The sequence below is a fragment of the Phacochoerus africanus genome, chromosome X, assembly GCF_016906955.1.
Source record: "Phacochoerus africanus isolate WHEZ1 chromosome X, ROS_Pafr_v1, whole genome shotgun sequence".
NCBI lineage: Eukaryota > Metazoa > Chordata > Mammalia > Artiodactyla > Suidae > Phacochoerus > Phacochoerus africanus.
This window is the reverse complement of record NC_062560.1, coordinates 72,474,760-72,497,909: the sequence shown is the minus strand read 5'-3', so window position 1 is coordinate 72,497,909 and position 23,150 is coordinate 72,474,760. Positions and strand designations below refer to the sequence as shown.

General features: G+C 36.6%; 1 protein-coding gene across 2 annotated transcripts in view; it reads left to right on the top strand.

Annotated features, from left to right (window-relative positions):
* Nucleotides 1-23,150, top strand: part of POF1B (POF1B actin binding protein) — a 74,506-nt gene that overhangs the window by 23,413 nt on the left and 27,943 nt on the right. Inside the window, exons 5-6 of one of the 2 annotated variants that reach the window (XM_047764554.1) lie at nt 4,678-4,779; nt 10,202-10,384. In XM_047764554.1, the coding sequence (XP_047620510.1) occupies nt 4,678-4,779; nt 10,202-10,384 (285 nt within the window). The remainder of the gene's footprint in view (nt 1-4,677; nt 4,780-10,201; nt 10,385-23,150) is intronic. The other variant, XM_047764555.1, reaches the window with a different exon arrangement.

Below are 23,150 nucleotides of genomic sequence, written 5' to 3'. Positions count from 1 at the left end.
TCACAGGCAAAGGAATTGCCAGTGAGAGATGTAAACACAGACTAGGTGAAGCAAATAGAGGGAGTGGTAAGCCATCTCAAATGAATAAAGGGCCAAGGAGGATGAGGTTTGAAAATAGAGTTTTTAAAATAGCAATGGTGATATTTGAGAGAGAAGTTGTACATTTGGAGGCAAAAATCGGATGCAAAAAGTAATGGGTAACTAGATCAGGAAGTGGAGGAAATGTGAGGATTACTCTTCTAAGAAGTGTATTGGTCAAAGGAAGGCGAGATGAGATGGTAGCTAAGGGAGAAAACAGTATCTTGGAGATCTCAGAGACTTATAGACAGAGGAAAATAACTAATAATAAAACTAAATATTCAACAGAGAACAAATGGGATACAATTCTGGAAGAGTCAAGAGTGGATACAGGGAGTTCCCATTGTGGCTCAGTGGTAATGAGCCTGACCAGTATCCACGAGGATGCCGGTTCGATCCCTGGCCTTGCTCAGTGGGTTAAGGATCTGGCATTGCCATGAGCTGTGGTGTAGTTTGTAGACACGGCTCAGATCCTGCGTTGCTGAAGCTATGGTGTAGGCCAGCAGCTGTAGCTCCTATTCAACCCCGAGCCTGGTGTGGGCGTGGCCCTAAAAAGATTTTTAAAAATAGTGGATAAAGGAGTTCTCTTGTGGTGCAGTGGGTTAAGGATCAGGTGATATCACTGCAGCAGCCTGGGCTGCTGCTGTAGTGTGGGCTTGATCCCTGGCCCAGGGACTTACACATGCTGTTAGGCACAGCAAAAAGAAAAAGAAAGTCTGGTTGTTGCTCAGAAACTTTTGAGAGCAGTTCTCCTGGGTTCTCTTACCCTGTTGTTTTCCTCCCAGGTGCTCCTTCCCAATAAAGTCTTTTGCTTTGTCAGAAAAAATGGTGCGGGGCGGTTAGGATCCTGGGTACAGATGGAAAAGTGACTTCCAGAAAAAAAAAACGAGTATATCTTTCACCATGATGAGTTGAAGGAGCAAAAACTGAAGAGAGGTTTTTGAGGTGGGGAGAAAATGGAGGAATCTCATTGGATAGATTATCTTAGTTTTCTCAGTAAGTAGAAGTGGGAACAAAGGAACAGGAGCACAAGGTATTGAAGAAAAGAAAGATTTGTAACCACAGTTACAGAGAATGTGATGAATACAAGTAGGACCATGAATGTTGGAAGGCCACTGAAAGTTGGATGACTTGAATTTGTACTGAGCCAAATCAACAAATCTTTAAAAATGTTTTTTTGAAATATAGTTGACTTACAATATTGTGAGGAAATCTTTTGAAAAAAATTTTCTCCAGCAAGATTTCATGGCCTGGGAACAATGAAGTAGATGCTGGGGATTATGTGCTTTGTTAGATGTGAGAGCTACTCCCAGAGGTTCTAAAATTAGTGATTAAATTATAAGATCAACCATTTGAAAACACCTGTTAATTTTTAGGTTGGCTCTGGCACCAATTCAAATGTAAGGTAGGAAAAAAATAAGCTGCCAAAATAGTGAAACTGTCTAGCAGCTCATTTGTCAGGAATCTAAGACTTAATTTCGCTGGCCTGTTTTATGCAGGGTGATTTATTTGTATTAATATTTGGTTTTACTTTCTTATAGATTTGGGGAAAGTAATAATCCTTTAAATTGAGAAATATTTCTTTCATTAGGTCATTTAAAATAACAAGTCCAACACACAGTTTAAGGAGAATCAACACTGTCAATACCTAAGTCATTTTTCTTTTTTAAAAAAATAATAATAGTTCAGCATATACAGTGAAATTTAGTTCACAGAGAAGAAAATTTTCATGCTTTTGCTAAATTTTTCCCCTACTAGAAGATGCTTATATCTTTAGGATGAAAGTTGATATCATCCCTTCTCATTCAATCATCTGTTCATTCACTATGTAGTATTCAAGATGGATAAAGTCAACAAGATTACTTTTGTATATTTTTAAACTTGATATCCTAGAAAAGTTCTAACAAGATGCTCATAAATTATTTTAAATTCAGTATGTATTTTAAATATTATATTACTGTATTATTCAAAACCAAGATCATCTATGCATTAAAATGACAATGTACTTTATCTATATGTTATTTTTCTTGTTGTAAAGTACTCTGCATTACTATCCCTATGGTAAAAGAGTTGAGCCTCAGAGAAGCTAAATGACTTGCCTAAATTTCCACAGCATGTTGGTATAGAGGCAGAACTGAAATCAAATTTCGTTACTCCAGAATTTTTTTCCATTATACCTGCTTCCACTAATTTTAGTAGTCAAATGCGACAGATTTGTAGTAGTCCAAATCTAATCTACTCTGTAATTCTCACCTGTTGACCTCTCTGAAGCATTTATGCCTTCACTCATTTATATCTATTGCCTCTTAAAAATTTCTCTTCTCTTGGCTTTATGACATTTTTTTTCCTTATGATTCTCATACCTCTTAAGACTAGTCTAGCTCTGTCTTTGATCTTCATTACCTTTTCAGCAATTGAGTGATTTTAATTAGAACTTCTAAGCATATGATTCTGAAATCTAGAATGGTAGCCATGAAATCCCCATTCAGTTCTAGGCATGTGTTTTCAACTATGTGCTATAAAAAGTCTTTTTGCTAGTTTTCAGTAAGTTCACACATGTTTAAGGGATTACTGTCAACTATATACTTTGCTAAGTGTTATGAGGAATATGAATCAGACTTAGATTCTTACCAGGAGAACATAAAACTCCATGTGTCCAACTTTACTGTTTTTGTTTTTGGTACCATTGGCCCAGTAGTAGATTCTTTGGGTTCATGATCTCAGATTCATCTTGGAAAAGTATTGTCCTTGATGATTTAGGATAATTTTCTAACTGGTTTCCTTACCTAAATTCTTTCCAGACCTCAATTAATCTTCCTGAAGTAGACTTATATTTAAAGGCATCTCACTGTTGGCAGAATTAAGTTCCATCTGCCAAGTATGTCTCCTATATAAAACATACACAATTTTCCAACCTTGATGTCTTGACTTATTTTGATTTTTTTCACCTGGAATACCATTTTCTTTCACCTCCTTATATTCAAAGACAACCTTAATATTCTCTCAGATGCCACCTGATCCAAGTAACCTATCTGAGCACTGCCAGATGGAACTCCCACAAGTTATTTCCCTGTTCCTTTTGTTGGCACCTGCCTTTTTCTTCCTTACCTTATAGACATGTGTATTCATACATCATCCAGACCAGGGATTAGCAAACTTTTCCTGTAAAGGGCTATATAGTAAATATTTTGGGCTTTGCTGGTCACATAGGGTCTTGGTCTTTTTCTTTTAACCTATAGTCTTTTAATAATATAAATACCATTCTTAGCTTGGCGACATTATAAAAATAAGCTTCTGGCTGTAATTTGATGAACCTTCATCAATATTCAATGCTCCTAGTAATGATTTAAGTTTGATTTGTGCTTTGTAATAATTATCAAAGTATAATGTGCATAGTAAGCTCTTAAACACATGTTACATGAGTGTAACTAACTACCAAAGCGGATTTTTTAAAATAAAAATACACACAAAATAGTTTCTAGGGGAATTCAAATACATATATATTTAGATTTAGTAATTCATCTGCTAGTCAAAATGAATCACTTATGTGTTTGTCTTACCAAAGTATCCCAGGAACATTTAGTTCAAGCATGCTTTATCCAAACTTAATTACAAGAAGTATATACTTTGGGTTCAAGAGTGTCTTTCCTTCTCAACAACCAGTGTTCTAAGAGCTTTTATAATAGCAGTCTACAAAAATGCTATCATATTTTGTTAATTTTGAAGTGATCCTAAACACATTAACTGGTAATGGGTTTGGCCAATCCCATTCTATACTGTTACCCTGTATTACAAAAATAAATTTGATTCGGGGTTTTTAACAAAATAGCCTCAATTCTTCCTATACAAGTGAAGAGTCATATGAAAACCAAAAGAGGGAGAGGAGTATAGTACATATTACATTTATTTTAGACTTCTGGTCTGATTCTTATTAGCTCTTCCCTGGTTTCTTTCAGATCTTGGACGTGTCATCAGCCTTTATTTCATTGGCTGACATCTTCTAAGTACTTGGATAATCCTACAATAATTTAGTTGATTATATGGAAATACAGTGGCTCTTAAAGCCTCTACTTTGTTCTCAGTATTCAAAAACATATGTTGTACTGTCTTAGCTTTGATTATAATCACAAATAAGAATTGTACACTTCAAGACCACCTGAATTGAGTTCCACGAAAAAAAAATTTAATATAATTCTACCTACTTTATGCTCAGCGGTGTCAAATTATGTTTATTTTGTATTTCTCCAATAATACTTTAGAATAAGGAGAAACTTGCCAGTGAACCCAATTTAGGTGAGGTTGACCTCATGCCTGTCTACTGCAGAGGAAACATTATATCTTGCCTTAGGAACAGAAACAAAAATCTTTCTCACCCCTTTCCAGTTTCCCCAAAACACTTTGTTAGGCCTTAGTAGTAGGAGAGATGGACTATCTTTATTACTATTTCCTCATATCTCTCAGAACCTTACTAGGATGTCATTCCACTCCTAAAGTCTGCCACTACCTCAGAGTTTATTGGAGACTGGATATTTGCTTAAGTTCAAATTCCTCTGAAAAGGTAACTTTCAAAGCAAAACGCAGTCTTTACTGTCTTTATAGGAATCACTGTCGCCATTCCTAAGAGGAGGCCATTTCTTTCCAGGAAACAATGTAATTTATGAAAAAACCATAAGAAAAGTGGAGAAGCTAAATACGGATCAGGTATGTAAAATTTGTTTTAAGGCTTATTTTATAAGTTTATACTTTTGAATTATGAATATTTTAATAGAGCTAAAATGGCATTCATTTGTCAAATGTCAGGCAAGACCACTATGAGTCATATAATAATACCTCATTATATCTGCAGCCCTTCATATCATCCTTAACACTTTAATTTCTGTTCCTCATTTGAAGTATTATTTTCCTCATTTTACTGACCTGGAAACTGAAATAAAGATATGTCCAGTCATAGAGAAAATTAATAGCAGAATCTGAACTTAATATAGATATCCCAGTGCTTTGTATCTTTTTTTCTAAACTGGGATCACAAAAATCGTAATTTAAGGCTTTGTAATTTTGTCTTAATTCATTTAATATGAAATGAATTTTTAGATGAACACTATGAACAGATCTGTAAAATACTGTACACTGTAAAAAGATCTAGCAAACTAAGTCAGGTTTTTGAAATTCCATTAAGCTTAATTGAGAGGTGGACTACAAATTACAACACTGCAGCAGGGTGATGGTAATTCCGTGTCATCTAGAGCTCCCCTCTCCCCCTGCCCATCCTTCCTTGGAGCAGAGTTGTTACTGCAGCCAGCAGAGGTATCACATTGCTCTGCTCAGTGGATACAATCATACCTAACCCAGACAAAGCCTGGGATTTATCTCTTGAACTAGGACAGCGTGTTAGTTTCTTAGGGCTGCTATAAAAAAGTACCACAATCCGGATGGCTTGAAACAACAGAAATTTATTGTTTCACAGTTCTGGAGGCCAGAAATATGAAATCACACGTTGGAAGGGCCAGGCTCACTCTAAAGCTTCTATTTGGAAGGAACTCTTCCCTGACAATCTCCTAGTTTCTGGTGGCTGCAGGCATTCCTTGGCTTGTAGACACATAACTTTAATTCTCCATTGTCACACAACATCCTCCCTGTGTGTCTTCACATGGTCTTCCCTCTGCACATGTTTGTTTCTGTGTCTAAATTCCCCCCTTTTTTAATGGAGTACCAGTCATATTTGATTAGGAGTCATCCTAATGCTTTCGTTTTAACTTGATTCTGAAGTACTGGGGCATAGGACTTCAACAAATCTTTTTTTGGAGGGGCACAATTTCAACACATAACAGGCAGTGAAATGTTATCAAGTGAATTTTGATCAAAAAATCATTTTTCTCATATACAAAAGAAACACTGAAACATATTAAATTCACCTTTTTCATTTTCCTTGGCATGAGAACATGTCTTATTTTTATAAACATTTATGGACAGTTGTTACCTAATATATAGAAACTATTGTATTAGCATTCATTTGATACCCAACAAAAATGCAATTAGTAAACTCATTTCAATAAGCATCCAAATCTTTAAGATTCTGATCTCCTTGGAAAACTGGATATAGTCTGAAGGGTTTTGGTATAGTACATATTAAACACATATTTTCCAGAGGAAGAGCAGAATATTTCAGAATACTACAATATCAAATAGAAAAATTTCATCTAACATGTCAGTTCTTCAAAGGGCACTTTTCTCAACCCACCAAATTATAACACCTGTCCTTTAACTAGACTGCCAAAACAATAAGGAATGTTTGAGACACATTTCATGTTGCTTCCAACTTCTTATTTCAAAGAGGATAAATAGCTTTTCTAAATCTTGGCCTTAAAGGAAAATATTGAATATACTGTAAATCATTATTCCTATGTATCTGGAACAATTAAAGAAGACTTTCTTTAAGAGAACATTGGTTCTACCTACTATTAACTTGAATATTGACTTTTATATGTTCACTTTTCTTATTAACGACAAATGATTTGTGAGTTTTGGAACTGTCATGGGAGACTGCTCAAGATAAAAGGAACCATGTGTACTGAACTACAACTGCTTTGATCTAGTTGAATTTCCTCAGTGATAGAGTTACAATAGGATGAGCTGTATAAAGCCAGAGTCTGGATGAACCTGTTTAATGTCACATGAGACTAACTCAAATAGGACTAGCTCTTAGGAGATGGAACCTGTTCAAAAAAGAGGTTTTTGTAGTGAAAGGGTAGTAAAGTAGTGCCAATTGCAATATAAGTATCCAATTCATATAAGTTGTACTCTGTGCATTTTTTCTTGATCAAAGAAGACAAAATATAGAGTTCCCATTGTGGTTCAGTAGGTTAAGGATGCAATGTATTCTCTCTGAAAATGCGGGTTCCATCCCTGGCCTCCTTCAGTGAGTTAGGGATCTGGTGTTGCCACAAGATGCAGCGACATTGCAGATGCGGCTCAGATCCAGCGTTGCCATAGCTGTGGCATAGGCTGGCAGCTGCAGCTCCTATTCAACCCCTAGCCTGGGAACTTCTATATGCCAAAGATGTGGTCATAAAAGGTGGAGGGGGAGAAGACAAAAATATATGATAAATCAGAAATGTTTGATCTTTTATACATTAAAAATTCAGCTTGGAGTATGCTTCAAAAGTATGAGAAATGTATGGATATCTTGCTTTGGAACAATGATTTTAGTTGTCAGGTGTAAGAATTGAAAGCCAAAAACCTGCTAAGACTTCAGCGGTACCAGTGAGTGTTCAGAGGCTCAGGGAAACCACAAGACATCCCAGGTAGAGAGACTTTCAGCATTTGATTCAAGAATCAACTGATTTTCTCAGACTATCCTTCTGCCTTTATCCTAATCTAGTGTATGAAGATATTTTGTAACATAAAAGAATAGATGAGGAGTTCCCGTCGTGGCGCAGTGGTTAATGAATCCGACTAGGAACCATGAGGTTGCAGGTTCGGTCCCTGCCCTTGCTCAGTGGGTTGACGATCCGGCGTTGCCATGAGCTGTGGTGTAGGTTGCAGACGCGGCTTGGATCCTGCGTTGCTGTGGCTCTGGCGTAGGCCTGTGGCTACAGCTCCGATTCCACCCCTAGCCTGGGAACCTCCATATGCCGCCGGAGCGGCCCAAAGAAATAGCAAAGACAAAAAAAAAAAAAAAAACCAGATGCTACATTCATCCTTGAAATTTGTGTAGAAGTTACTGATAGTACACAGTCAGGCTTGTGTAAGTAAACTATAGAGGTCTTACTTAGTGCTAGAATATTTGTAAAGTAGGTCATATTTGAAGAGAGCCTAGAGAGGATGAGTCTATGAACTGAATCTATGACCATTATTATCTAGATGTCTACCAAGGCAGTTTCTACTTATAAAATGTGTTTCTTTATATATTTTTTTCAAAATATTTCTGTATACATGAAAATATATTTGTATACATGGTAAAAAAATTTCAAGCATACAAAGTATTAAAAGGTCCAAAAAGAGTATAAAGGGAGAATAAAATGTATATAGTGAAAAAAAAACCCTTCTCCATCCTGACCCTCATGTCTCTCAGTTACTCTTCCCAGAGGCAGTCACTCTTAAAATGTTTTTGCTCTATGCATTAAATGCAGTTTTATATATTTATAAATATACATGTACATACATTAAAATATTACACAAAATACTATATTCATTCTTATGCATCTTGTTTTCTTCATTTAATATAGCTTGAAAATTGTTCTATATAAAAACCTTAAATTTGAGGTGTTTTACTTTATTATTATTATTATTTTTTGTCTTTTTGTCTTTTCTAGGGCTGCACCCATGTCATATGGAGATTCCCAGGCTAGGGGTCTAATTGGAGCTGTAGCCGCCGGCCTACATCAGAACCATAGCAATGCAGAATCCGAGTCGCATCCGCCACCTACACCACAGCTCACAGCAACACCAGATCCTTAACCCACTGAGCTAGGCCAGGGATCGAACCTACAACCTCATGGTTCCTAGACAGATTCATTAACCACTGAGCCATGACAGGAACTCCAGAAGTATTTTACTTTAATATAGGTCACTTTTCCACAGTCAAAATGAAATAGAGCATTGATTTTATACATTCAAAGTTAATTGTATGTGCATGAATGTAGTGTTATGATTCAAAATAGAGCATTTTTTTTCTTTGAAAACTGGCTTTCAGGTGCCTATTTTCAAAGTAGGATAATAACAAAATAATATAGAAAATTCAAGCATACCTGAGATCCCCAAAATTGAAATAACCAGACATGTTTTCTTATTCTCTGCTCTATACTAATACACAAAAAGGCCATAATAAATAAGCAGATAGTAGGGATTTAGTTTAAAAACAAGTTCCAGAATATTTTGAGGACTGTACAAATTCAGTTTAACGTTCTGAAAGAACTCAGACCAAGAAATCATGAGTTTGAGCCCCAGTTTTGCCATTAATTAGTTGTGTCACTATAAATAAGCCATCTGGCTTCTCTGGACTTCAGGGCTATTTTTTCCTTCTGCAAAATTAATGGGGTGGGAGTTCCCATTGTGGCTCAGTGGTAGTGAACTCGACTGGTATCCATGAGGATGTGGGTTCGATCCCTGGCCTTGCTCAGTCAGTTAAGGATCTGGTGTTGCTGTGAGCTGTGGTGTAAGTCACAAACATGGCTTGGATCTGGCATTGATGTGGCTGTGGTGTAGGCCAGCAGCTGTAGCTCTGATCTGACCCCTAGCCTGGAAACTTCCATGTGTGGTGGGTGTGGCCCTAAAAAGACAAAAAAATTTAATGGAGTGAATGAGGATTAAGTTGATGATGCTGATGATAAATATGATAATAATAAATATTTATTACCCACCTACTTTGTAGTAGTTACCTTGCAAACCATTAGTTAATTTACTTCTCATAGCAACCCAAAGAGATACATACTATCTTCATTTTTACAGATGAGGAAACTGAGGCTTATAAGGTTTGCATATGCAGTTTCCCAAGATCACAGTGTAAGTGGCGGAATCAGAGTTAGAATCAGGTGGCTGTGATCATCCAAATACTTAACCAAGTTTATCCAGATTCCATGTTTTCTGGATCTGAAGGCTCATTGACTGTTTTCCAATCCCTTTTTTAAATTTACGCTTGCTTTTCATAAGCATAGGAACTTCACCTACCCCCACTGTGATTCTAATATACTTCCTCACATTGAAAATCACTACATTATATTATTTTCTAATTTTATATCCATCAATATGTTCAGTATTGTAGTATTATTATGCAATTACATCCTGAAGTGCCTGTTGAATCATCAAAGAAATATTAATTAATATTAATATAATAGTTTTAGTGTTAAGTATAACTGGAATATTAATTTAATCAGAACATGCAATTCCCTGGCCAACTTGGTTAAGTATTTGGATGGTCACAGCCACCTGATCGAATAAAAATAGATTTCAATAAAATTTGTCCCAATGGAACAACTGAGGAAAATAGATCACTTATTATTAATCCCAGGGTTTGAATTATCTTGTGAAAGAACACATAAATTTGTTGAAATAGATTCAGTTGGGTTTTCTTTTAATAGCAATTTTTATTCTCAGTGACTGCTTTTGGTGTGTGTATATGTTTTAGGAATGCTATCCTCAGGTTCAATGCCATCATCACTTTGTCCAACAGCCTCAGATCATCTACTCTCCACACTGTCAACAATCTCATTCTAGCCAGCAAATACAAACAATCACAGGAAGTGATTTAATTTCTACAAACACTGGAAATGAACTGTGCCATGGTGGAGCAAATCATACACATGAGCAGGTAAGATTAATCAGCTTTTATATATAATCCTTTTATAAGGATATAATACTGAAATAATACTCTTAAACCTCTCTCACACTGCTGTACCAATTCCTACATTAAGTTTTCTTCAAAATATTGAGGAGTTATACCATTGGGATTTGTGTTTTGTTATGGCATTTTAAACTATTGCATTTGGAGTGGATAAGCAATGAGATCCTGCTGTATAACACAGGGAACTATATCCAGTTACTTGTGATGAAACATGTTGGAGGATAATGTGAGAAAAAGAATATATATATACATACATATATATATATATGTATGTATGTATGACTGGGTCACTTTTACAGAACCCTGTAAATCAACTATAATATAAAAAATAAAAATCATAAAATAAAAATGACAATAAATAAATAAATAAAAACAAATTTTTTCATCTCTTCTCAGAAAACAAAATAATTCATGTCTACTAATAAATCTACGAGGGAAGTTAGGAATCGATGAATACCTAATTTCTAGCTGATCGTCAGTTCTAAAATATGTCCAATTGTTGTACAATATTAAATATTTTAATGAAGTATGGTATTTAAATGAACAATGAATTGGAAATGATGTTGTCTGAGGTGATTGTAGTGGTCACATTTCACAAGCTGGTAATTACTTCCTATATTTTTTCTTTGAAAATGTGGTATATTAACTCAAGTCAGAATATGTGAACATTTTATTGTATCAACAAAATAGAAACTAAAATTTAGTTGCTAAGAATAAATCTCTTGGGACACAATCATCAGTGACTAATTTATATTCTGAATACTTTCAAATCTTGTAAACATCTGTTTTACAAGTGTTAAAGGCAAAAAGATTTCAACTGGGAGATCTAGGAGAGCTTTGTTGAGGAGATAGAGGTTGATCTGGGCTTTGAAGAGTGAGCAGAATTTCCATGTGTGGTACTGTGGTGTGGCATGGACGTCCCAAGAACAGGAAATCACGTAAACAAAGTCATATATTGGGGAAAGTATATTTTGGATTTTGGGAATAGTTAATGTTTCAGTTTGTATGGCAAGGAAGACATGGGATGAAGAGTACTAGAGCGTAGGTTTAAAATAATACATTAAGGCCAGATCATGAGGTCTTTGGAGGTAATGTTTAAAATTTTGAACTTTATTTGGCAGGCAATGGAGAGCGAGTGAAAATACTGATAGGTAGGATTTAGGAGGTTTATTCTAGCAGTTTTGTACAAGATAGATTGGAATATTGATTAATCTTTTCTCGCAATGATCAAATGAAGAAGGTATCATCGTTGCACTTATTGCTCAGATAAGAAGCTAAGTTTCAGAGACATTACATTACTGGAAAAGGCTCGCACAAAAATAAAAGAAAATAAAAGGGAGTTCCTATTGTGGCTCAGTGGTTAGTGAACCTGACTAGCATCCATGAGGATGAGGGTTTGATCCTTGGCCTCCTTCAGTGGGTTAAGGATCTGGCATTGCCATGACCTCTGGTGTAGGTCACAGATGCGGCTTGCATCTGGCATTTCTGTTGCTGTGGCTGTGGTGTAGGCTAGCAGCTGCAGCTCCAATTGGACCTCTAGCCTGGGAACCTCCATATGTGGCAGGTGCAACCCAAAAAGACAAAAAGACAAAAAAAAAAAAAAAAAAAAAGGCTTTCACAGCTAGCATCTGGTAGAGCCAGGGTTCATATATAGATAGCCTGACTCTGGAGCTTATCGAGAGCTCCCTTTTGAAACTGAGGCAGTAATGTGGAGAGTCCTTGCTCAATAATGTAAACATGAATAGAGAAATGGATTAAGAGTCTGCCGCCAGGGAGGTATGGTGATAGAAAGTAGACTAGCTTCCAGGTAGAAAGACCTGGGTTCTAGTCCTAGCTATGTCCCTTTCAAGCTGTGTGTTCTTTAAAAATACTAAATCTCTCAGAAATATCTTCATCCATAAAATTTAGGTAGTAATGTCTACTTCACATGGTTGATGTAAAGAGTAAATGAAAATATATGTTTGACATGCTTCATAAATTATAAAGTCTACAACATGAAAAAATGCCACAGAGAAGGCTTTGCAGAGAGAACATTATTAAAAGCTATTTCAAAAGTCAAAACATAAAACTTAAACTTAGAATAATGGCAGTGAGAATGGAGTAAAGGACAGTTATCAGAGATGGAAACAATATTACAGGTTTAAGAATCTTGTCCAGTGGCATTGGTAAGCTATGATATCCTTTCATTAGTTGTGTACAATTAATAATATATCTAACCAGATCAGCTATTGTCTGTTTAGAAAATGGGCAGAGTTGGGTAACTAATATATTTCTTTCTATTTTTATTATTCTACTTCAGTTTGAGATACCCATATAGCTTTGTTAAAGTCTGGAGGCTTTTTTATAGATTTTTTTTCCTGGTTTTTCAGTTTATACAGTTAAAGTTGAAGTACTGCGGGAAACAGAATAGTGCCCTGGGGAGCTTAGGAATTTCCATCTCTGTGGATAACGTAGCATTGGATCCACTCCTGGAGTTAGGATGGGGTAACCTGATTGTGCAGATCCCATGGATAAAGGAGGGCAGAGAATGAGTTGTCCCCTAGGCTCCTTGGTGTTTACATGTCTCTTCCACATGAATGGAAGAGTCTCTAAAGAGTATTAGAGTAGATGTCAGGCTTTTTTTTTAAATTTTGTTTTGTTTTGTTTTAGGGCTGCACATGCAGCATATGAAAGTTCCCAGGCTAGGGGCTGACTCAGAGCTGCAGCTGACAGCCTATGGCACAGCCACAGCAACGCAGGATCCGAGTGGTGTCTGCAACCTATACCACAGCTCACGGCAATGCTGGATCCTTAACCCACTGAGCAAGGCCAGGGATTGAACCCAAATCCTCATGGATACTATTTGGGTTCCTTACCTCTGAGGCACAATGGGAACCCTAGTTAGGCTGTTTAAAACTAAAGATTGACCCATGTTTAGTTTTTGTTTAGAGTAAAATTGCAATTTGGAAATGGCATAATAAAGTAGAAAGAACATAGACTATCAATTCAGTTATCTGGGTTTACAAAACCTGATCCCGCTGAGCTGCATGATCCTACATAATTGACTAGCCAGACTGATGTAATTGACTTGACTAAACCTGTGTATAAAAGAGGGCGAATCACACTTAACTTGCAGTGTATCTACAATAGGATTGAGATAAAATATGTAAAGTATCCAGCTCAGTGCCAAGGACAAAGTAGATGCATGTTTGACTCTCTACCTTTTTCTCCTCCAACCCCAGGAACCAAATTTTTCAAAGCATCAAAGTAAGGAATTGGTTCCAGGAGTTCCCTGGTGGCTCAGCAGGTTAAGGACCCAGTGTTGTCACTGCTGTGGCACAGGTTTGATCCCTGGCCTGGGAAATTTCCACATGCTATGGGCATGACTAAAGAAAGAAAAAAAGAAAAAGAAAAGAAAGAAAAGAAAGTTGTTCCCATTGTGATGATATTTTTAAATGAAACTAAATCACCTTTAAAGTGCTTTCCAAGAAGCAAAAAGCATTAAGCTGTTTTTGAAAATCGGGTGTCCAATACCTGGTTTCAAAATATTTTTATAGAATGAATTTATGTATGTTTTCCATAATTCTCCTTAAAAACATCATCATTTTGGTTTTAAGTTCAAAACATCACTGATCACATTTCCTTCCCTAAGGACACTAAGAATAAAGTGCTGTGATCATTTTCGTGCCATTAGCAAGGAACAGATAATTCCACATATGTTAGTGACAGGGAAAAAAAGCTCAGCAGAACTCATTTTACAAGTTGTCATACAGGTGGTGTTTATAAGAAAGACTCAAATAATTATATATATTGCATGTACAACTCTTTTCCACTTGGCCTGGGGCGTCCAAGAAAACTTTTAAAGTCGTGGGAAGATGTAAGAGTCCTGCTCACTTGGATAGATGCCTTTATTCCGTTGTCTGAAATTTTAACTTTTGTCAACATCAAGGCAGCACAGATCTTCTTGTCAGGTGCTTTTTTTTTTTTTTTTTTTGATGTTCCAAAGGCTTTTATTTTTATTTTTTATTACTCGAATTTATCACATCTGTAGGTGTATAATGATCATAACAATCTAATTTCACAGGATTTCCATCCCACAGCCCAGGCACATCGCCCCACCCCCCAAACTGTCTCCTCCAGAGACCATAAGTTTTTCAATGTCTGTGAGTCAGCATCTGTTCTGCAAAGAAGTTCCGTCTGTCCTTTTTTTCAGATTCCACATGTCAGTGAAAGCATTTGATGTTGGTGTCTCATTGTATGGCTGACTTAACTTAGCATGATAGTTTCTAGGTCCATCCATGTTGCAAAAAATGCTGGCATTTCATTCCTTTTAATGGCTGAGTAATATTCCATTGTGTATATGTACCACCTCTTCTTGAGCCACTCCTCTGTCGATGGACATTTAGGTTGTTTCCATGTCTTGGCTATTGTAAATAGTGCTGCAATGAACATTGGAGTACATGTGTCTTTGAGAGTCGTGGTTTTCTCTGGATAGATGCCCAGGAGTGGGATTGCTGGATCAAATGGTAGTTCTATGTGTAGTTTTCTGAGGAATCTCCATACTGTTTTCCACAGTGGTTGCACCCATTTACAATCCCACCAACAGTGTACTAGGGTTCCTTTTTCTCCACACCCTCTCCAGCACTTCTTGTTTGTAGACTTTTGGATGATGGCCATTCTGGCTGGCGTAAGGTGGTACCTCATCGTGGTTTTGATTTGTATTTCTCTAATGATGAGTGATGTTGAACATCTTTTCATGTGTTTCTCTGCCATCTGTATGTCTTCTTTGGAGAATTGTCTGTTTAGATCTTCTGCCCATTTTTGGATGGGGTTGTTTGTTTTTTTGGTATGGAGTCAAATGCTTTTTTTCACAAGTATCTAGGAAGCTTGTTACAGTGTTTGTTTAACATAAGTCATTCACTAATGATGGAAACTCTGGGCTGCTTAGCTCAATAAACTCAGCAGTTCTGCCTGTTCCCTCACTCATTCACATGTGGCTCCAATGCCTCTCCATATTTATTGCCTTCTTCATGTCAGTTATTGAAAATGAGTGTCTTTTGTGTAAAATTCTATCCCCTGCTATCCTTTTCAAAAATTTAATTCATATTTGTTTTAGGACTATTTTTCCCTCAACACCACCCTTCTCTGTCTCCTGCTAACTCCTGCTCTTGTGCCCTTTTGAACTCTTGTTCTGTGGCAAACAAGAGTGGTTATTTATTTAGTCTTTTAAAAATAGTTTTTATTTTTTAAATCAAAGTAATGAATATATATAGTTTAAAAGGTCAAATAGTATTAAATGGCATATAACAAACAGCAATTTCCTGTCCCAACCCTTTCCATGCTCGCCTGATCCCCAGAGGCAACCATTTTCAACTCTTTGCTTTTTCTTCTGGTATTTACCTCTAAATAGCTACATAGTATGAATATACTTAAGCTGTTATTTTTTATTTATTAATGTTGTATATCATATGTTGGTAATTCTGGTACATAAGGATTTAGTTCTATTAACCCCCCCATCTACCTGTTTCCATCCCTTTCATCATCCTAATATAGTTAAATACACATTTTTGTGGCTAAATCATTATTCTGTGTTTATATTATTGTTGCTGTGAAACTATTTATTGCTGATCCAATTTGTGTACTATTTTGCTGCTTTTATTAGTACAGCTTTTATTTGTTCATGTTAATAATAACCTAAAGTTTTTCATGTGTTTGGTTTTCTTTGTATCTACTGTTAATTCATTTCTCAGTACAGTTTTATATAGCCAAGTGTTTTGCTTTTTGTTAATCAACCATTTCCTCTTTTTAAAACCTTGCAATCTGTATACACTGCTCTTCTTGGCTCATATTATCACTATTACTGCTGACCTTCCAGACACTCTCCCCATCCTTCAAGAGTTTCACTGGCAGGCTTACAATCTTTTCCCCACTTTCCCCTGACCCCTGCCCTGGAATGATCTATGAGAACATCACCACTCAGATCAGTGACCTTTCCCATGCTCTGTCCTCATGTTTCTTCATCACCCATAATTTCTTAATTTCTATCATATCTCCAGCCCTCAGATTTTGGCCACTCCTTAAACCCCCTCATCACTCGAAAACTATTTAATCTGAAATTCTGAATGTCTCCTTCTCTTATCACCACTTTCTTACTCCATCTCCTGTCCCTCATTCCCATTGAGCCTTGCCCTCAGCAAGCTCTCTGTCAGACTGGTGTACCTTGTCGGCTGATTCAACAATGATTTTGCTAGAAACACTTAAAGTCTTTGTTGCCTTCTCTGACTAGTCCTCACTTTGCTGATCCCTCAGTTTGGATAGACTCTGCTCCTGGATTTTGACTTCTTTGTGTGCTAGAGAAAGTTCACAAACTAGGCCAATTTAGTCTCGTACAAATCGTCTCTATCTTGGTAGACTCCCTCTGTTTCTAGACAGTCCTTTTAGCTAATTCTAATTGACTTGCCACCACGGTCCTCAATATCTACTCTTTATTTTTCCCACACTCTTTATTCGCCAGATCCTACTGCTGTTCTCTCACACTCTGCAGGTGGTCTTGCCTTCTACTGAGAATGGGTAGTGGAACTTAGATTTTATTGTGCACCAGAATCAGCGGGAGGGCTTGTTTAAATAGAGATTGCTGGGACCTGATATTTACATTTCCAAGTTTACTGGTTATCCTAATATTACTTGGTCCAGGAACCACAATTTGAGTTCACTATGTGAACTCCTTCAACACCTTACTTCATTGAAAAATTTCTTTGTACTTTCAGCAAACTTCTGATTCTTTTGATCTTCAAGAATTAAGACTCTAACCTTATCTTCAAGGTGACTTCCCTTAGCAACCCTACCAATTTATTGATTTATGATCTCATCTCTTTCATTCCTTTCACCTTCAAAATCCCTGAAGTAGGGAAGCATACTCACTGCTGCCATTTCCTCATTACCCACACATCCTTTAACACTTTGAAATCCAAATTCTAGGTTCAACATTCTCATGAAACTGCTTTTATTGACATCTAAGTTGCAATTTACACTTCCTTTTTTGCTTTGTTCTCATCTTAGTCCAGTTCAACAGCATGTGACACTGTTGATCCACTGTACTTTTTTTTTTTTTTTTGCTGTAGACCAGGGATTGAACTCATGCTATGGCAGTGACGCAAGCCCCTGCAGCGACAACACTGGATCCTTAAACTGCTGAACCACAAGGAAACTCCCAATCCATTGTATTCTTGATATCCTTTCTTCCCATTATACTGTGCTATTGCTTCTAATTCTTCTTCTCAGGGTTCTCTTTCTTTTTTCATCAGGATATCTTCCCCAAGGACCCATCCTTAGCCTTCTTCTCCTTTCTCTACCCACACTCCCTTGACTGTATGGTATAAAATCTCTTCTATGACCTTTACATGAACAACTCCCCCAGCTTTCTTCCTAAGCTCTAATCCATCATTTTTACTGGACTGGTTGCTGCTGGGGGTTACTCATAGAGAATTAAATTAGGTCTTTACTGTTGTTATAAATAAAGTCTTCATTTTGGAATTGTGTTCATTATATAATACATTCAATTCAGTAACAACAGTTATTGAAAATCTTCTATGTACCAGATACTGTATAATGCAACATTTCTTTTCTAAAATATCTATGGAGATTAAAATAGCAGTGAGGATTTTCAGAACCTAAAATTCTGACACTTTTTCTCCTGCTAGGATTTCTTTGTGTGGTACAAAATAGGAAGAGACCAATTATGGTTTTTTTTTTAACTTTGTTAGCCAAATTATGTTGTACTTAAAATGTATTTTATTTCACAGGGGATTAATGCTCACTGAATTAACTATCATTTCAGTCTGACAACTAATATATGTCCTAAATCAAAGCAAAATTAATGAAGCAGTAATCTTATTTATATACAAGTGTCACCATATCATAATAAGTTTTGCCAGATAATAGTCTATACTGTGTAACCTTTTCTTAATAGTGATGTTTTCCTTTGTCATATAGTAAAAATTTACTGCTCAGGAAGGTTGACTCAGGAGGGTCAAGCACAACAGACCTTATTATTTAACATGTTCATGACCTTTTAGAGGGTTAGGCATTTATGTATAATTGCTTTTATGTAGCATGGCATTTTAAACAGTTTTAATCCACTAAGCAACCATTGTGAATAGGTGAAAAATGCACACATTTAGTGGAGATAAATTTAATTAAGACAATACCCTCTACTACTAGATTACTAATGGACTGTGACTTGTACCTCGATCATAAACTGTCCTTGGTCCTGAACAGGATTCTCACAAATGTGTGCCATTAAGCTTGAAGGCAAGAAAATATAAATAGCTCAGCTGAAATCTGCAACTGTTGTGTGTCTATTATCTGCAGGACTTAATAATCACTACCACTGAATTTCATAAATGTGGTTGGTTAAAAGTATCATCTTTGACTATCAAACTTTATATAATGTAGATGCTAGCAAGAAAATTCCACCCCTGGAACCTCATAGACCACAAATAAGAAATAAAACCTCAGATTGGAGGCAGGACAAGAACTTCAAAGACTCTAGTGAGGCGAAGCCCTGGTTTTCCTTTACAATGTACTTACTTTCTACAGATTTTCTGAAAAAAATGACTAATTTGCCTTTGATTTCACACCTAAATGTTGTTGCTTTGCCTTGGGTTTGTGGCATTATTTCTAATCAAAGGCTTTTTACTAGCAATCAGAGACAAAGGATTGGAGGTGCTTGGCCATTATTACAGTCAAATAGTGATCTGATTAAAGGTATTTGATGGATGCATGCTAAAGAATCTTTAATAATTTTTGTAAATTTTTGAGAAATATCCTTTGTGTATCTGGGTACAACTCTTTTTCAGCACAGTTTGTATTCCTGGCCTGTTTATATGTGAAAAGCTAAAGCTATTATCTAAGATTGACATTTGACATTTGAGATAGATCTCATTCATCAGGCAGAAAAGTTTATATGAGGTACTTTCTTATCTCAAGTATCTTATCAACTCAATATTGTCACTGAGAGAAAACCTCCATCCATTTGAGCTATCATTATTCTGACTGAAAACATTCATGTTTCCTTGGAAGGTTCCCTATCTTGGCTTTTGCAAGGCAACAAGAACATGGTTTTGAGCCAACTCTAAAAGAAATGTCAAAAACACACCTACAGATGGTTCCAATAAAGCTCATAAGCTCTATTGACCTTTGACCTGTGATTTAGTAATCGAAAATATTTCTAGCTGGCACATCATAGTGTGCCAATTTAAGGAATTTCATTTTATTGTTGAGCATAGTCCTGTAAAAGATTTAACAGCAGATGAAAATCTGATTTGTTTGGAGTACCCATTGTGGCTTAGCATCTTGAGGACCCAACTAGTATCTATGAGGATGTGGGCTTGATCTCTGTCCTTGGTCAGTAGATTAAGGATTCAGCATTGCCATAAATGCGGCATAGGTCACAGATGTGGTTCGAATCTGACCTTGCTGTGGCTGTGGTGTAGGCCGGCAGCTGAGGCTCCAATTCAACCCCTAGCCTGGGAACTTGGATATGTCATGGGTGTGGCACTAAAAAAAAAAAAAATAGGAAAGAAAGAAAAAGAAAATCTGACTTCTCTGTCCTCTCCCGTCCAAACTGTTGAACCCTACTGGGTTTTGGTTTTTACTGTATTATGCAAATGTTATTGTAAAATGTAGACTCCGCAAAACTGAAGAGGAATATATACAAAAAGCAATTAAATTTTACTCCCTGCTTTTCTACTTTGGCATCTCTTTTGTCAATAGAACCCATTCTTGGGAGTTCCCGTCCATCGTGGCTCAGTGGTTAATGAATCCGACTAGGAACCATGAGGTTGCGGGTTCGATCCCTGGCCTCGGTCAGTGGGTTGAGGATCTGGCATTGCCGTGAGCTGTGGTGTAGGTTGTAGACATGGCTTAGATCCCGCGTTGCTGTGGCTGTGGCGTAGACCAGCAGCTGTAGCTCTGATTAGACCCCTAGCTTGGGAACCTTCATATGCTGTGAGTGTGGCCCTAGAAAAAGACCAAAACAAACAAACAAACAAACAAACAAAACCACTCTGCTCCTACCTTTTCTCTAGCTGATTAAAATTTATGACCTAACTTCAGCTGTATTTTATATAGTTTCACACTAAGAAAATCAAACTATTCATTGTTTCAACTCCCAGCCCAACTAACCTCCAAAATAATGCAGTTAGGGCCCATGTAATTCCTAAATTGCTGAAAAAAACAACCAGAAGAGGTCTTCTGGGGAGGCAATGTTATGTAGTGGTTACAAGATATCATTACCTCATTTAATCTTTACGTCAAGTCCATAGGACTATGTCTGGCACATAGTAAGAGCTAAATAACTTTTAGTTATTATCATTTCTCAAAATAAAATCATCTCCCTTTGGTAACTTTTAACACCTCTTTTTATGTATGAACACTGACACCATATTGATGCCAGTCATTCCCTGTCCTGGACTCTGATTCTTTATTTGGCTCACTGAAATCACATGAAGAAAAGTTTTAGTAGTGGCACTAGAGATTCATATTGGTAAAGAATTATGTACTCAAAAAGTTTACTAGTGTACAATGCAATGAGAGGAGAAAATTTGTGCAAAAACTTAAAAAGAAAGAAATAATTTCAAACTATAAAATTACTTTGTAAAATTAATCAAACTGGAAAGGAAACCTCCACACACAATTTTCACAGCATTATGAGGGGATTACAATTGATTTAGAGAGAAAAATATGCAGAATGCCAAGCATATCAAATTAGTTGTTTGCAGATTCTAACAGGGAGCTCTCTGCTTGAATATCCTTGAAAAATGCCCTTCTCTACTTGGGAAAGTTAACGGTTTTGGAAGGGACACACACACACAGGTGAGGCAGGAAGGGGCTATCTATCTGGCCAGCTACAGCAATGAAGTAACCTGAAGATCAGTGGAATGACATTGACATAATAGCTAGATTATCCTCTTATCCAGTTAACCTTGATCTTTAAAATCATATTTGAAACCATGTTTTAAGGCCACTCCCAGTTTGGTGTGGCATAAGGAAGAAATGCATGAATAAAATATGAAATTAAAAGTTAGTGATTATTCTAGTAAATCAATTTATACTTTATTTTTTATTTTTATTTTTATTTTTTTTTCCTTTTTGCCATTTCTTGGGCTGCTCCCCAAGTTCCCAGGCTGGGGTCCAATTGGAACTATAGCCGCCGGTCTATACCACAGCCACAGCAACTCAGGATCCGAGCTGCGTCTTCGACCTACACCACAGCTCACGGCAACGCCAGATCCTTAACCCACTGAGCGAGCCCAGGAATCGAACCCGCAACCTCATGGTTCTTAGTCGGATTCGTTAACCACTGAGCCACGACGGAACTCCAATACTTTAATTTTTTTAAAAGTATAAAACCAAGGAGTTCCCATCATGGCTCAGTGGTTAACGAACCCGACTAGTATCCATGAGGATGTGGGTTTGATCCCTGGCCTTGTTCAGTGGGTTAAGGATCCTACATTGCTGTGAGCTCTGGTTTAGGTTGCAGAGGCAGCTTGGATCTGGCATTGCTGTGGCTGTGGATGTAGGCCAGCAGCTATAACTCTGATTTGAGCCCTAGCATGGGAACCTCCATACGTCGTGGGTGTGGCCCTAAAAAGACAAAAGACAAAAAAAAAGTCTTGCTAATTTCTCTTTTAAAAAAAGTATAACCCCCCCCCCAAATTAGTGATTATTCTGAATAAAAACTTGGCTATATATATTTGACCTTCATTTCCTTATAGGAGTCTGACACTGAGGAGGAGCTGGCCTCCAAGATTAAAAATCTAAGTAGAACTCAAATGTCAGTCTCCAGCTCTTACAAGGAGTTCAGTTTAGTTGCCGCAATTACGCTTACCCAAACTTAGAAAAAGGCTGTGATGGCTCACCATGATATTCTTGAGGAAATGCTGCCTAGGCTCTTTTTTGCCTTCTTAACTATTCTTGGCTAGCTACTTTAAGAGAGAAACTTGTAAAAAAAATATTTCCAGAATCAGTTGTCTCATTTGGCATTTGAGGTCACCTATCATTTCAATGAGTACTTACTGAACAACTGTAGAGTGTTTAAATAGAATCATGCTATGACTCATTCTTTACTCTTAAGTTTGTTTATTTCTTTTGGGTAGGGAGAAGGTGCTGAGAGAATAAAAAAAAATCTTACTTAGGACACTATTCATAGTAATTTGTGTTTAGGATTTCAAATGTCTCTGAGGACTATGAATTTTCCATATTTCACTCTGAGCTACTTTTTCCCATGTCAGATTGACTTGATATTCAGCCCAAATAATAAATGGAAGGAATTCAACAAGAAATAATAAAAATACACTGAATTGAGAAGATTTATTTAATTTAACTTTAAGCTATACTAGTTCATCAAGCTGATTGTCACTGAGAAATACAAGTCCAAATGAAATTCATCTATATTCAGCATGATTCAAATAACTCACATTTTCTTTTTGAACAAGGGACAGATGAATAAGCCACATGATGATGAGCAATTCAAAGAATTTGATTTACTTCTTTTACTTTTTATTTAAGCATCTATATTCAAGAAGTTTTATATAAATTACTCAAATTTTGCATTCATTAGGTCACTTAGACTTGAGTGAAATGAAATTGAAAATGCCATTGCAATGTTGCTTTTCCTTTAAATTCCTCCCATATTGGAAAATGTATATAACAGCTGCAAAGAAAATTTAGTGGGTTGATTCATGTTACGACT